This window comes from Lepidochelys olivacea, assembly GCF_965140295.1.
Source record: "Lepidochelys olivacea isolate rLepOli2 genome assembly, chromosome: 3".
NCBI lineage: Eukaryota > Metazoa > Chordata > Testudines > Cheloniidae > Lepidochelys > Lepidochelys olivacea.
This window is the reverse complement of record NC_140413.1, coordinates 160,604,053-160,621,090: the sequence shown is the minus strand read 5'-3', so window position 1 is coordinate 160,621,090 and position 17,038 is coordinate 160,604,053. Positions and strand designations below refer to the sequence as shown.

The window sequence follows — 17,038 nt, the reverse complement described above, 5'->3', positions numbered from 1 at the left end:
ATATGAAGGTTTATTAATAGGTAATGTTATTGCTGCCTTGGAAGGAACATCTAGAACATTCTCATAGTGTGGTCCATGGAGTACTTTTCGTGTTCACAAAGACCTGGCTGGCAGCTGGGATGTATTAAGGCCTAAATTTTGAAAAGTACATTAGGGTGCCTAACTTGAGGCACCCTGAAGAGGCTTCATTTTCAGAAAGTGCTGTGCACCCACCCACAGAAAAAATAAGGCCCCCTTAAAAAGTACTTCAAGTTGGGGCACCCAAAAACACTGGTCACTTTTGGAAATGTAAGCCTGTGTACTTAGCTAATATTTATTCTCTGTGTAAGTAGCTGCTGGAGTTGCCACCAGGATGTTATGTGATCACAAATGAGGGGGCAGATAGACAACCAGACAAAGTTTGGGAGGCAGGCAAATCCACAGGACAATCTCCCTGTGGAGATGAAATGTGGCCTATACTGTGAAAAAGTTGGCACCTGACCTAGAACATTCTGCTCTAGATCACAGTGTTATTAATCTGGAGTAACTTTCTTGCCACCAGTGATGCAGCACCGGGTTTACACAGGTGTAAGAGAGCAGAATTCTAGCCAACAGAGTATGTATAATTCCATTTTGTTATAGTCTCCTCTATTCTCCCCCTCCCTGTCTATCTCACTTGCACACCTTAATTGCTGAATATCTAACTTGTCATCAGCAATGAGACAAGCTACATTTACCTAAATATTGGATCTTTCTTTTGTTCCTCACATCTTGATCCTGTTTGATGGATTAGCAAGAGTTACCTGGAAATGAAAGATCCCAGCGTAGTTATTCTGGAAGCTCTGATCTTTGGGAACAATTCGATACAGGATTTCTTGATCCAAGGTAAGAGATGCAATGGCTGCTAGGAGCCAGCAGTCACCTGGGAACATGCAAGTTTCAAGATAGAAATGTGCATCAATAAAATATGGCCTTGCAGTTCCTTCATTTTGTCCTACACCACTAATTGAAATACTCTTTGAATAAAATGCCAAAGTAGAGTGCCCTGTGAGATCCTATTGGAAGTCTAGTTGCTGGATTGTTTTGTTTGTTTGTTTTTAAATATATCTATTTTGCTTATTTTTCCAGGAGGGGTGGGCAGATTCTAGCTTTTGTGTTTTTAATACTGTTAGGCCCAAATCTTGATTTAAATTCTGCCAAAGTTTCCAGGGCTGATGACACTGGTGGATTTGGTGTTCCAGTCTGGGGCCTGTAGCAATGAGACAACCCACCAGCACAGCACCTCCTGCTGGACCTCCTGGGAATTAGCTCTCCAGAGCACCTTCTGCAGGCCAGTGTCTCACCTGCACTGGCCCCCATGTGCCTCCCAGACCCTGGTGTCCCTTTACCTTGGGGTGCTGCCCCCTGCAGTACCCCCATAGTCTCTGGGTCTCCCCTCCCAAGGGAACACCCATCCTCTATCCCCACCTTGCCTCAGTGGCTACTGCCAGTCACCATCTAGCCTGCGCTCACTGGGGCAGACTGCAGTGTGTAATCCAGTCATCATTGGCAAGGAGGGTTTGGGCCTGCTGCCTTTGCCTAACCATGAGCTGCACCTCTGCAACCCCAATATCTTTCCCAGCCTTTAGTAAAGCCTGCAGGCTGGAGCTCCCCCACTCCTCTAGCCTTTCCCTAGCCCTGCTCCACACCAGGTACCCATCTCCCTCAAGCTGCCAGATCCTTCTCTCTCCACTGCTAGAGAGAGACTCTCTAAGCACCTGGCTCACAGCCCTTTTATAGGGCCAGCTGTGGCCTGATTGGGGCATGGCCCCAGCTGTGGCTGTTTCCCCAATCAGCCTAAGCTTTTCTCTCACCCCCAGCCCTCTCCAAGGGCTGGCTTTTAACCCTTTCAGGGCTGAAGTGGGGTGACGGCCCTGGTACAGAACCACTTCCAAATTTTATTGGTGTTTAGACCATGTTTTTACATGCTTTTTAATGCCTTCAGGGAGCAATTTATGTGACTGAAGCAATCCAAGGTCTGGGCTTCCCACAGAATTTTAATTTCTGGATGATGGAAATACCATGGGGGGGAAAAAAACAGACTTCATGTTCTTTCATGGCCCCAAATGGCTCCCTGAGGCATTAGAAAAAGATCAGGAAAACAAATACTACTTCTGAGATATTTGCGTTGAACCCAGCCTTAGTTTCTTCATGTGGACACACATAGCAATATCATCAGTTGGTGTAAATCAGCAGCTGAGGATCTGGCCCAAATAGTCTAAACTGGTGTGTGCTTTAACATCAGAGGGCAGCAGTTAACTTCTTAAAAATTAGATAAGTGTATTCACTGTAGCAGAACGTCCAACCCAGTTCGGCAAGAGGCTGGGAGCCGCATGCCCTTGACTGTCACTAGCTTGAGATTAACCTTGAATTGGAATGAAGGTGCCCAGCACCTCCCAGCATCAGAAGCCTAATTAGGAAACTGCTGATGGTTAAACTGCTGCCCAGGAAGTTCTGAGACATGTTTGTACCAATTCCCATAGATGTGCCCATCATTTAGCGAAATGTAACTCTCAAACTAAAACATGCATAGCTCTCCTAGCATTGTAGTTCGTGTTTTAAGGCCTGGCTCTTAAAAAAAAAAAGTTAGCTGATATAAGCGGAGATGAGAAAGATCTCTCCCCACACACACACACACAATGCTGGTCCGAGGGGTAAGGAAATGCCATACTGGTGTCACCATGTTTCCAGGATACCAGCACGTACCATGAGAGTATTTCAGTACCGCTTTGCATACAGGCAGGGTCCATACACGTTGCTAGCACTGAACTGTAGTATCACACATGTTTTGCCCCACATGAGCACGGTTGAAGAAGCAGAATTAATCATGGTCCTTGTGGTAGCAGGGGGGTGTGGTAGAGGAGGGGCTCCTGATGTGGAGAGGAAAACAACAGCTTTTGAAGTGGGAATTTAAATCCTCATCTTTCTATGTATCCCAGCTACTGGCTCCCCTGCCTCCAAGTTCCTCGGCTGCTGCTGCTGGCCTGCTCTGAAGCACACAGTGCTAGTTTTGAGGAGATGGTGGAGCAGCTCTCCTGGTATTCCTGCTATAACAGCATCCAGCGGAGAACAGACACAGCCCATTGGTAAGGACGAGTTAGAGTTCTCCCCATATGTGATGTCTGGAAATGCCTTCTCTGTGTTACAGGCCAGGCTGTTGCAACTATTGAAATAGAGCCTGCCCCATTAACTACTGTGTGTCAGCAGCTGGGAATTGCTTGACCTCAAGGATGGCAACCTTGGGAATGTTTAGTCAGCACAAAACTATATAGACTCTTCAATTAAATGAGAAGCCTTCCCTGTGCTCATTCTGAGTCTTACTATAGTAATGTAAGGTCCTGTTCCCCTAGGACAGCATGCGTGCCCACAGAGTGAAGTCCTTCACAAGAATTCCCCAGGGGAAATCTCCCTCTGTCCTAGCATTTAGGCGAATGCCAGCAATTCCATCACTCAGTCATTTCTACTTCCTTCAAAGGAGGCTAGATCACAAAAATATGGGGTCTTGCACGTTGTTCCAGTTAGGAGGAAAATTTGATGATGGAGTCAGGGACTTTTGATGCATCTTGTTTATTTACAAGGAGTGTACGAAGTCCTATTTCTCTGAACAGAGGAAGAACCAAACAATAGTTTCCTTGCTCACAGCACTAAACCTCTTTTAGCCAGCACCAGACCCAGGGGGGAGGGATAGCTCAGTGGTTTGAGCATTGGCCTGCAAAACCCAGGGATATAAATTCTATCCCTGAGGGGGACATTTAGGGATCTGGGGCAAAAATTGGGGAGTGATCCTGCTTTGAGCAGGGGGTTGGACTAGATGACCTCCTGAGGTCCCTTCCAATCCAGAGATTGGAAACTTAACTGTTTCTACTATCTTAAATGAAGGGCAGTAGTTACACCCACCAGCATGCGTCATGAGCTTTAATCCAAACTATAACTATATTTTAGATAGACATTAAGGGCTGGTCTATCCACCCACAACTCACACCAAAAGAACTACAGTGCTTTTAAGTGGCACCATTTGTTATTTTGGCACAAGTCTATGTGTGGATATTCTTATTTCAGAATAGAACACTCCTATTTAAAATGAAACTGTGTGATATCCACGCACAGCCTGGCACTGAAATAACAAAAAATGCGAATCAAACCCCATTTAGTTATTTTGGTACAAATCTGTGGATAGATCAGCCCTCAGTCAGGTATTCTTAAATAAGGAATCATGGTTCAACACTGACCTTAATGCTGCACGTCAGACCCTTCTCACCGTGCAGGGTCCTACAGACTTGAATGTGGCTCAATGAGGGTGCTGGAATTAGCGATGTCAAGGCATTTTCAGGATTGGGCCTAATTAGATTAAAGAGCTAGGCTTACTTAGAATGTAAGCTTTGGGGGCAGGGACCATCTCTGTTTGTACAGTGCCTACAATAGGGTCCTGGTCTTGACTGGGGCTGTTATGCACCACTGCAATAACAATAATAATACACGGATAAAGAAAAGGAGGACTTGTGGCACCTTAGAGACTAACAAATTTATTTGAGCATAAGCTTTCGTGAGCTACAGCTCACTTCATCGGATGCATGCAGTGGAAAATACAGTGGGGAGATTTTATATACACAGAGAACATGAAACAATGGGTGTTAACATACACACTGTAATGAGAGTGATCAGGTAAGGTGAGCTATTACCAGCAGGAGAGAAAACACACACACACACACACTCACATCCCTTTTGTAGTGATAATCAAGGTGAGCCATTTCCAGCAGTTGACAAGAACGTCTGAGGAACAGTGGAGGGGGGGAGGAATAAACATGGGGAAATAGTTTTACTTTGTGTAATGACACATCCACTCCCAGTCTTTATTCAAGCCTAATGTCATGGTGTCCAGTTTGCAAATTAATTCCAATTCAGCAGTTTCTCATTGGAGTCTGTTTTTGAAGTTTTTTTGTTGAAGAATTGCGACTTTTAGGTCTGTGATCAAGTGACCAGACAGATTAAAGTGTTCTCCGACTGGTTTTTGAATGTTATAATTCTTGACGTCTGATTTGTGTCCATTTATTCTTTTACGTAGAGACTGTCCAGTTTGACCAGTGTACATGGCAGAGGGGCATTGCTGGCACATGATGGCATATATCACATTGGTAGATGTGCAGGTGAACGAGCCTCTGATAGTGTGGCTGATGTGATTAGGCCCTATGATGGTGTCCCCTGAATAGATATGTGGACACAGTTGGCAACGGGCTTTGTTGCAAGGGTAGGTTCCTGGGTTAGTGTTTTTGGTGTGTGGTGTGTGGTTGCTGGTGAGTATTTGCTTCAGGTTGGGGGGCTGTCTGTAAGCAAGGACTGGTCTGTCTCCCAAGAGCTGTGAGAGTGGTGGGTTGTCCTTCAGGATAGGTTGTAGATCCTTGATGATTCAATGGAGAGGTTTTAGTTGGGGGCTGAAGGTGATAGCTAGTGGCATTCTGTTATTTTCTTTGTTGGGCCTGTCCTGTAGTAGGTAACTTCTGGGTACTCTTCTGGCTCTGTCAGTCTGTTTCTACACTTCAGCAGGTGGGTATTGTAGTTGTAAGAACACTTGGTAGAGATCTTGTCGGTGTTTGTCTCTGTCTGAGGGATTGGCACAAATGCAGTTGTATCGTAGAGCTTGGCTGTAGACAATGGACTGTGTGGTGTGGTCTGGATGAAAGTTGGAGGCATAAGTATAGCAGTAAGTATAGCGGTCAGTAGGTTTCCGGTATAGGGCGGTGTTTATGTGACCATCACTTATTAGCCCTGTAGTGTCCAGGAGGTGGATCTCTTGTGTGGACTGGTCCAGGCTGAGGTTGATGGTTGAACAGCTTAATGGACTAAATCAGGGGGCCCAGATAATCTTCATCCAAGAATATTAAAGGAATTGGCCCATGAAATTGCAAGCCCATTAGCAAGAATTTTTAATGAATCCGTAAACTCAGGGGTTGTACCGTACAACTGGAGAATTGCTAACATAGTTCCTATTTTTAAGAAAGGGAAAAAACATGAGCCGGGTAACTACAGGCCTGTTAGTTTGACATCTGTAGTATGCAAGGTCTTGGAAAAAATTTTGAAGGAGAAAGTAGTTAAAGACATTGAGATCAATGGTAATTGGGACAAAATACAACATGGTTTTACAAAAGGTAGATCATGTCAAACCAACCTGATCTCCTTCTTTGAGAAGGTAACAGATTTTTTAGACAAAGGAAACACAGTGGATCTAATTTACCTTGATTTCAGTAAGGCATCTGATATGGTTCCACATGGAGAATTATTAGCTAAATTGGAAAAGATGGGGATCAATATGAAAATTGAAAGGTGGATAAGGAACTGGTTAAAGGGGAGACTACAGCGGGTCACACTGAAAGGTGAACTGTCAGACTGGAAGGAAGTTACTAGTGGAGTTTCTCAGGGATCGGTATGAGGACCAATCTTTTTATTACTGACCTTGGCACAAAAAGCGGGAATGTGCTAATAAAGTTTGCAGATGACACAAAGCTGGGAGGTATTGCCAATACAGAGAAGGACCGGGATATCATACAGGAGGATCTGGATGACCTTGTAAACTGGAGTAATAGTAATAGGATGATAGTGAAAAGTGCAAGGTCATGCATTTAGGGATTAATAACAAGAATTTCTGTTATAAACTGGGGATGCATCACTTGGAAGTAACAGAGGGGGAGAAGGACCTCGGAGTATTGGTTGATCACAGGATGACTATGAGCCGTCAATGTGATATGGCCGTGAGAAAAAAGCTAATGCGGTCTTGGGATGCATCAGGCGAGGTATTTCCAGTAGAGATAAGGAGGTGTTAGTACCGTTATACAAGGCACTGGTGAGACCATTGTTCCCTCTAAACTGTGTATGTGTGCGCACGCACACAGATCTAAACCCCGTGCACACGGCAAAATGCCGCACGCACAAAAATTTGCACAGAAGCACAATTCGCACAGAAGAAATTATTTGCGCACACGGCCTGTCAAAAATTAGAGGGAACATTGGGTGAGACCTCATCTGGTATATTGTGTGCAGTTCTGGTCTCCCATGTTTAAGAAGGATGAATTCAAACTGGAACAGGTACAGAGAAGGACTACTAGGATGATCTGAGGAATGGAAAACCTGTCTTATGAAAGGAGACTCAAAGAGCTTGGCTTGTTTAGCCTAACCAAAAGAAGGCGGAGAGGAGATATGACTGCTCTCTATAAATATACCAGGGAGGGAGAAGAATTATTTAAGCTCAGTACCAATTTGGACACAAGAACAAATGGACATCAACTGGCCATCAGGAAGTTTAGACTTGAAATTAGACAAAGGTTTCTAACCATCAGTGGAGTGAAGTTCTGGAACAGCCTTCCAAGGGAAGCAGTGGGGGCAAAAGACATATCTGGCTTCAAGACTAAGCTTGATAAGTTTATGGAGGGGATGATATGACGGGATAGCCTAATTTTGGCAATTAATTGATCTTCGACTATTAGTGATAGATTTGCCCAATGGCCTGTGATGGGATGTTCGATGGGGTGGGATCTGAGTTACTACAGAGAATTCTTTTCAGGGTGTCTGGCTGGTGAGTCTTACCCATATGCTCAGGGTTTAGCTGATTGCCATATTTGGGGTCAGGAAGGAATTTTCCTCCAGGGCAGATTGGCAGAGGCCCTGGGGGTTTTTCGCCTTCCTGTTCAGCGTGGGGCACGGGTCACTTGCTGGAGGATTCTCTGCACCTTGAAGTCTTTAAACCACGATTTGAGGACTTCAACAGCTCAGACATAAGTTAGGGGTTTGTTACAGGAGTTTGTGATGCAGGCAATATGCAATTTTTTTTACTTGTGAAGTGAGCAAATTGATATCTCAAATTGTAAGAAGAAATAAACATGAAATCCCACAATGTCATTTTTAGAATTACTTTATTGACTACACCCTTCATTTAAAACAAATTGTTCCTTCTTCACAACTGTACCGTGCTAACTGATGTTCTCTTTGAGTAATGCTATCAGCTTCCTGGTTTGATAAAATAATCTCAGTGAATGCTAAATCTGTGGTAATCTTTGTGGCACCTTAGAGACTAACAACTTTATTTGGGCATAAGCTTTCGTGGGCTAAAACCCACTTCATCAGATGCATGGAGTGGAAAATACAGTAGAGAGGTATAAATACACAGCATATGAAAAGATGGGAGTTGCCTTACCAAGTGGAGGGGGTCAGTGCTAATGAGCTAATTCAATTAAGGTGGAAGTGGGCTATTCTCAACAGTTGACAAGAAGAGGTGGAAATCACTTTTGTAGTGCTAATGAGGCCAATGTAATGAAGGTGACCCATTTCAAACAGTTAACAAGAAGGTGTGAGTATCAGCAGTGGGGAATTAGTTTTTGTAGTGACCCATCCACTCCCAAACTGGACACCATCAAATTAGGCCTGAATAAAGACTTGTTTTTGCTGATACAGACTAACACAGCTACCACTCTGAAACCTGTGGTAATCTTGGAACTCTGACTCAGATTCCTGTATAATTATATGATATTTGCTCACCTGTGCTGCACTCATGGTGACTATAAAATAAAATCCACAAGAAATATTTACTTAGAGTCACACAGAGGCTTCTTTCGTTAATGCTAAAAGTGTCTAAACTGGTAAGAATTTAATTCTCTAGTCTTAGAGATGGACCCAAACTGAAAGCCCAGATTGGAGAGAGAGAGAAAGAAACTCCCCAAATTTAGAATTTTTGAAACCCAGGTCTGAATTTTGCAGCTCAGAGGCATCTCTGTATTAAACTTTTCCTGCTATTTCAGCAAGCCCTTAAGCTCAGAATAGATCCCAGGCAAAATGCTCTCACTCTCTTCGTTCCCAGCCTGTGATCCCTTCCTTCAACATCTGCCCTCTACCCAGACTTGACTCTCAGTTCTACCCTTCACTGCCAGCACTTGCCATGGAGCTCACAGCACACAGACTAGACTACCCGACTTCCGCAGTGCAGTGGATTACAATACATTAGATCAACAAGTTTATTACTTTTAAAGGAGGCCTGTTAAAGTTTTATACTAAAATGAGTTAAACTCTACAATTGTGTGTTAAATGCTGCAAATAGAAGAGGTGCAAAGGTACATTCAACAAAGAAATAGGCTTTTAGGTTCCTCAAAGTCTATCTAGTTGGCCTCAGATCCCCTGATCCCCAGAATGCATCAGTCTGTGATATAGCAGCTATCAGAAACCACACAGCCTATGGAGATAGGCTTTATGAGGGTTATAAACATATTATACAGTGAAACCTGTCACAGAAACCACTAGTATTAAGCAAACTCCTGTGTTAAGAGGCCAAAAAGAATCCCCAAATATACGGAGTACAGTTCAGATCCACCGTTATTAGAAGACATCTCTCCCAGCTAGGTTTTTGCCTGAATGAGCACTTTATCTATGCATATATAATCGCTACACATAGAGAGAAAGTGTGCATGGGACAGATCTTCAGCTGGTGTAAACAGGCATAGCTCTATTGGCTTCAATGAAGCTACACCCATGTACACGGGCAGAGGATCTGGCCCTCTGTTTCTGACGTGTGTACAGTGCTTCAGGAGCCTTCAGGATGAACGGCACTTTACACATGCAAATGGCATGGATCTGGAAAGCTATTTTAAGTGTATTTTTTCATCCCAGTGGATGTAAAATACTATTTATTTTTCAAAAATAAATCTCTGCCACTTGCTATTTGAGGCCTTCAGCAAATAATGTTGGGGTTAACTTATTTGGATAGCTATAAGGAAACTTCAGAGGTCACCTTTAAATAATAGAGTGTGTGTGACTCTGCATTTTAAGTTGTAACGAGGCCATCAAAAAGAAATGGTTCAAAGAGTGCATTTAAAATATTTCCAGTCTTTCAAGTTCCCATCAAACTCACCATGCTGATATTCATCTAACTTACGCTGTTGTCAACTAAATAAAGTTTAATGGAGTGAGACTGTAACTCTGGATTTCCTGCTTTTGTTCCTATGAGCTCAGACCTGTAGTGTTCTTTTTAAAAGCAAAACATGTCACAAAGAAATATAAAAAATGGAGTTTATTCCCCTAAGGGACTAGTCAGTGAGTCACACAGTTGACTTATGTAAATATGTAACCAAGGTTTGTTTCACTAAAAGTGTTTTACATACAGGGCTTAATAATCAGCACTTTGATATTCAAGCTATTAGATTAAATAACAAAAAGGCCCACTGTGGCCTCAGCAGTGTTAAGCAACTACCACCTGAACATTAAAAAATCTGCTCCCTGGTTATGCTCCAAACTCAAGTCAATTTTATGTATGTATGTATGTATGTATTTTTATAAAGAGACAGAGTACTGTGGAGCTGATAGAAGTGATTCTATTCAGAGATGCAAGCCGCCCTGCATTATATTATCAGCCTGATTTTCTACCCTTCCCACAAGCCAAAGAGGATTGTTTTGAGAGATGGGCTCAAGCCAGACAATTTTGATTCCGATTTCAAGAACCTCCCCAAAAGTTATGGGGTGATCAGCTCCCAGGCTTTGGGGTTCTCCCTACAGGACTCTGTTAGGAAATCTCAGAAACATGCCCCACCCTCTAGTTCAGAGGAGGGGGATTAGTTTTGGCCCATCTTTATTATTCCTGCTATGTGATTTACTTTGGCATTAGTCCATGGTGAAAGTCTCTGTTTACAAAATGCCGCAAGGCCGTCAGACTTCCACGCGGGGGCTGAAATGAAGAAGGTAAAGAAGGAGCTGGAACAACTGGCCCTGAGGGAGCCTGCATTCTATTTAAGGTGTTAACCAAAACGATGTTTGTTATGTCTGTATGTCAGACTAGACAAGGCTGGAAGTATGCTCCAGTCCCTTAGCTTGTAAACTGCCATGGAAAAGGGGTTTGTGTTCTGGGCATGTAAAAAATTCACATCCATTACAGAAGCTTCATAAACTGTGATGCTGACAAGAAATGAAGCCTTTACTATTCTTACTGAACAACCCTCTGAAAATGCAGTAAGTGATCTCCTATGCCCAGATCCATAAGTGAGTAAATATTCTGGAGCAAGTATAGGATTGTGCCTCTTATTTTTAGCAATTGGAACACACCACACTGAGGATTTTCTAGCAATTGCTTTAATGGAGCTGTGTTCACTGGGGCAGCACTTGTGTCATTTACTGTCAATGACTTGCAGAAATGGCATGAATCTTATTTGCAGAATTGATGAGACTGAGGTAAGGTTAGAACTACTGCAGTAAGCACCTTGGAGGGGAGGGAGCTCAGATGCAATCTAACTAATCTATCACGTTCTTATTACAGGGCTTTCAGAATTTTAGGCTGTGTGTGTTGGCAAGAAAGCCTGTAATGAATGCTGCTGCTGCTGTTTTCCAAAGATGGATCTTATCAGTTGGGCAGCAAAGAAAGAAAGCATGTGTTGGGTTAGAATAAGGCCTTAAAAAGGAATTTAAAAAATAGTTAAAGACCCTATTAAAGTTCTATGTAAAGCAGCATTGGAAAAGCGGGTAAGGAAGAGTCAGCTTTGCTGTGATGAGTGATAAAACGTCTTCCAAATGTTCATCAATGTTGCTCTGCCATTCAAGGAGAAATGTCTGATGCCACCTTGCCCTGCTATACTTAAACTGTGTGCCTGGTGTACGGTCTCCCCTTTCTTTCTCCAGTATTTGCTACTGTTCTGCACCAAATGCTGTAGAAATAGAATGTTCAACATGAAATTGGAACAAATTACTTGTTAAGGGTGACCCTGCTTAGCTGATGTGCTCCGTTAATTTCTGAATGACGTGGTCAGCATTCCTAACTCATGGCCATGACCAGATGGATTGTCTTGCCAGTATGTTGATCTGGCAGATATAGCACTGACCACTGTTATTCAGGTTGTAAAACAATTTCCATTTTAACCCCTTGTTCTCACATACTCAGACCTTTCGGAAATATTGAGCTTCTGGGATGAAACTGTCCATGCTCACTACCTGCTCTAAGGTGAAATTGTTTGGAAAGCCTGAATAAAATCCCCCAATTATTTTAAATACATGACAATGTTTTTTTAAAACAAAAACAAACAAACAAATTTTTATTGTAAAGTTATGACAGGGTTAAAAAATCCCACAAACACATATTTTTCCCTAATATAAAAAAATTCTTACTTTTTTTAAGTGATAACTTAAAAATAGCTGAACTTCAAACTTGCTATGTAAAGAGGAATGAATGAGCATTATGTGTGCTGCTGAGTTTGGGGGGAAATGATATAAAAACCCCTCCTGTTGATCATCAGCAGGGTTTGAACCTGAGACCTTCAGCACGGATTTCAATTATTTGATCTAAAAGAGTAATTCCATTAGCTGATAGAAGTAGTAGGTCCTGTCCTTTTGCTTCTGTGTAGCGCAGAATGGAATACACTTAGCTAGTGTGTTACATGGCTTTTCAAATAACAAAAGGTATTTTCCTGTCTCTCAAACAAGCAAAATTCTGCTCAATTACTCTACTCACCCAGGATCCCTTGGCGAATGTCTGTCCGAGTGGCTCCTCCAACTATAAACTGAGGATTGGTACATAACTCCTGAAAATAATTTTGTTAAATTCATGTTAATCTTGGCAGTCTGACAAAAGCTGCAGTTTGTTTCTGACCTATTTCAATTCAAAATCCAGAAAAAGACGAAATGTAAACATAAAAGATCAAGATTTAAAAAACGCTTTGGAAAAATATTCTTTAACTGTGTTATTAGCAACTTCTCAGGTTATAGATTTCAGAGTAGCAGCCGTGTTAGTCTGTATCCTCAAAAAGAAAAGGAGTACTTGTGGCACCTTAGAGACTAACAAATTTATTTGAGCATAAGCTTTCGTGAGCTACGTGAGCATAAGCTTTCGTGAGCTACAGCTCAGTGAAGCTTATGCTCAAATAAATTTGTTAGTCTCTAAGGTGCCACAAGCCTCCTTTTCTTTTATCTCAGGTTATGAAAACTCAGCTGAACTTTAAATTCTAATGTACTTTACACCCTTTGAGCCAAATCCTGATGCCCTTACTCAGTCATTTCTGCCGTTGACATCAATAAGAATTTTGCCTGAATAGGGAGTGAGTAAAAACTGAGAAGGAACTTCAGGGTTTGGCCCTTTTTCTTTACTCTGCAATTCATTGGGCTCAGTCAATTCAACAAGGTTGGTCAGTTTCACTTCCTGGTACTCAGGCACCAGCATCCTGCTGTTATTTGGGCTTGTGTTTGAACTTCCCACACCTATTTTCAATGCACTGAAAGGATACACATGCAAACATTTCTATTGCTATTAGCTTTTGTAATTCTCCCACTTTTTTAGAATCTTATTTTGGGGCCAGTCAGGGATTTTAAGTTAGAATGTCTTCTCTCTCCACTGCAAGTCTGAATAGCCGAGTTACAATTAGGGATGAAATTGTCCATACTCACTACTGTACTTGCTCAAAGGTGCAATGTTTGGAAAGTCTGAATAAAATCCTCCAATTATTTTAAACCTAGGACATAGTTTAAAGTCTCCCTACTCTCTCCAAGGACAAAAGTCTTCACTTGCTCTGAGCACTTCACCTGAATTTCTAAATGAAGGTGATAAGCAGCATACAGAAGAGTTTTTGGGGTGTAGGTGTTAAGAGAGAAGCTGAGATTCTTTCCCAGTGGGAGCTGGGCCCTGTTGACAGAGAGCTTGCTTCAGAATACGCATCTTTGGACGGTGGGGGAGCCAGGGTGGGTCTTATGATTTATGCTGCCCCAGCAAGAGAGGTTCCTACAATGCCTGAGAGGAGAACTAGTCCATTAGCTGGTTCTCCCTTTAGTCATGCTGCTGGAGAGAAAGGTGGGTCAGCTTTTGAGTCTCAGCTTGCATGAGATAAAGCTCTCTGAGGTGCTACTTGCTTTGCTTATGCCTGCTTTTGGCCCGTTGTCGAGCAACCCCACCCCGACCGCCCCGCCCACAGTATCCTGTTCTCTGGGTGGGTAGGGTGTAGGAAGGGGGCTGGGGCACTGAGCAGCCCCCTCCCAACTGCCCACATACTGCAGATCTCTGCTGCAGCAGCACCTCATGGCAAAAAAGTCCAGCGTGACTCATTTTCAGTTAGGGTACGTCTACACAACAATTAAAAACCCGCAGAGGCCGGTGCCAGCTGACTTGGGCTTGCAGGGCTCAGGTAAGGGGCTGTTTAATTGTGGTGCAGATGTTCAAGCTTGGGCTGGAGTCTGGGCTCTGCGAGGGGGGCAGGTCCCATCTACACCACAATTGAACAACCCCTTAGCCTGAGCCCTGTGACCCCAAGTCAGCTGGCACCAACCTCCATGGGTTTTTAATTGCAGTGTAGATGTACCCTTCGATACCTGTCATTTCTGAATCTATGCCAAGTGACTAGACAGTAAATATCTTCCTAGGCATTGTCTACTTTCCTCCAATCAATTTTATACAAAACCTAGTGACAAAGCACAGAAAAGAGGCCTGTGATGGAAGGATATCTGTCCATAAAACGGAGATGCACTAAGCACCAGGTGCGGGGGTGCATTTAGCACTGAGTGTTTGTTTCATGACTGGACATTTTCCCAGCAGGAACTTACAGACTCTGTCCAGTTCAGACAAAATCAGGTGAAGGGTAATTTCATTCCCCCAGAATCCAGGGCAGAGCTTACAGCAAGAAAACCCCCTGCAGAACAGAGAATCCAGGGGGGGAAATGAGCAAGACCTTTAAGCATGTTACTTGTCACTGAAGATTTCCATTCCTTTCAAAAGTCAGAGTCAGAGCCTGGTCCCTTCTCAGGTGAACTAATAAATGGAGGGTTAGGAGCTGCCCTTGTAGTTGCTACCGCATCCTTTGTGGTTGCTACAGCGTCCTTGAGGCTGCAGTAGTGTTCTACACAGCCTCTATGCACAGGGCATAGTCCAGCAGAGCTTTGTAGTTGTAGATTGTCTATGATTCTGTCCCTCCCCCAGGTTCCTTTCCACCACTTTGCTGCAACGTGCAGGGGATAAAAAGTTCCTGCCCCTGCCCAGGCTGGCTTTGCACCATTCAGAGCTGGAGGATTTAGCCCTTCTATTAATCTTTGGTGTTAACCCTAAGGTTGTCCATGACCAGCTAACATGTTGGTCATCGTGACTCTTTGTCTACGCTAGGCACTGAGTGGTGTTTAACAACATGTTAATTCAAATGTGTGAGTTAAAATGTTTTCTCATCCAATGCCAAGTGTGGACATATACAAGATATGTTTCCCTAGCACCCACGCATGAAATATTCAAGTGCCAAATTAGGAGGTTGTCAAAAAATAAGGGGGTTAGGGTGGAGACTTGTAATAAAAAACATTTTAGTGCAGCAAGTTTTAATTTTTCATTCATTTGAAAATTTTTGCAACATTTTTTAATTTTTTCATCTTGGAGGAGGTTTGTGTTCAGTGTTACAGTTTCACTTCCCCTCCCCCCCCTCCGCTCTTCCCCTGTGCACACACATTCTTTTTTCCTTTTTACCAGTTTTTCCTTTTGTCACTGAAGGAAAAAGGGAGAGGGAAAGGGAGAGAAACAAGGGAAAAAAGGAAACCCAATAAACAAAACGAAAAAAGCCACAAACCCCTACATTTTTCATTTTCATCGACAACACTAATTTTTTTCTATGAAAAAGCCTGTTTTTTAAAATTAAAAATAAATTTCATTTAAAACGTTTCAACCAGCTCTTCAAATTATGGTATTTTGGAGGTTGGAATTTTTAAATTTTTATTTTAGTACAAGCCTAATTTTCCTGGAGTAATACCGGAAAACACATGACACCAGTAATAAGCTTTAACTGGCGACCAACAATTCCCAGGAGGTTTGAAGGTTCCATTTGGATAAGCATCAAAAGTTCAGATGCTTTTCTCAATTGTACTGAAACCTCTCAAATCGGCAGCGTGGTGCTGGAAATCTTACGAGAGCAGGCTCTCCCTCTGCATTTCTGGGGCTTCTCCCATCCCAAAGGGCTTGAAGTTGGACAGCAGCTTTTTTTATGATACTCCATTACTTTCACTTCTCGTTAGAAGGGGCGGGGGAAGGGAGATGATGAAAGGTGGCAAAGAATGAAAGGGAAGGCTAATCTGTGCCTTTTCCAGACTTCAAGAAAGTTCCAGCTCAGATTCAGTTTGGATTTTGGAGTGAAAGTTCAGGTTGAATCTGATTTGATCTGAATCTAGTAAAACATGTAATGATGAAGCTCTCTTACCGTGGGTCGCTTCCAGACAATACCCTGCGTTTTAGGGGAATATGGCCCCAAGTCCCTATAGCCCAGGGCAGAAGGACTGGCTGGGAATTCTTCATCCTTAAACAGAGTGCCAGACTGCAAGCACTGCTGCCTCAGAGCCTCATAATCCTGATTTAAATACTTCACTGCCTTCTCATTGGAGCCAAGCCCTTCTAATACAGCTCTCTCTTTGGACAACTTAGCTGCGACTCCTGCCATCACCATTTGCCTCCAGCGTGGTGGTGTGTGTGTGGACAGGACAGCTCCTATCTCATGAACAAGAGGGAATGAATATAAGTGAGTGGCCAGGTGGGGTGGAGCGAGTGAACACATTACACAGTCCAGCACCTTTGGAGGGAGGAGGCACAATGCAAATGCACATATGTACTCAAGACAAGAGGAAAGAGAAGCTGGGAGGAGACAAAGTTCCTGGGCCGATGACTCATTGTAGATTCTGGCTCTCATTATCTTCTCTATTTGTATAACAGCGTGGGAGTTCCCTCTCTATATATGTTTAGCAGAGGGCAGGGAATAAGGGGGAAAGTGTTTTAACACTAAAGATGGCTCCGAGCCACATAATTAAGATCAGTTCTGAGCCTTCATGGGTGCTTGGATCCAGGGGTTTTGTTCAGCCTGTTATAGAGGACAGATCAGGATCACAGTTGGGATTCTGATACCTTGGTCCTCCTCAAAGTTCAGGGATGTTCAACTTGGGGGAACATTATCAGAGAGATGGGGGCTAATCACAAAATCCAGGTCTGGATTTCCACCATCACCAAAGGATAGGGGTGCTCAGACCCAGGGTCTCACTGAGCTTTACAGTGTTTTACATTCAG

General features: G+C 43.1%; 1 protein-coding gene across 1 annotated transcript in view; it reads right to left on the bottom strand.

Moving 5' to 3' along the window:
- The window catches only part of LOC311517666 (calpain-8-like), a 50,030-nt gene extending 33,534 nt beyond the window's left edge, over positions 1–16,496 (bottom strand). Inside the window, exons 1-3 of the mRNA XM_084622697.1 lie at positions 16,185–16,496; positions 12,485–12,554; positions 783–901 (exon numbers count right to left, since the gene is read on the bottom strand). Of these exons, the coding sequence (XP_084478823.1) occupies positions 783–901; positions 12,485–12,554; positions 16,185–16,427 (432 nt within the window). The 5' untranslated portion in view covers positions 16,428–16,496. The remainder of the gene's footprint in view (positions 1–782; positions 902–12,484; positions 12,555–16,184) is intronic.
- Positions 16,497–17,038: the final 542 nt, after the last annotated feature.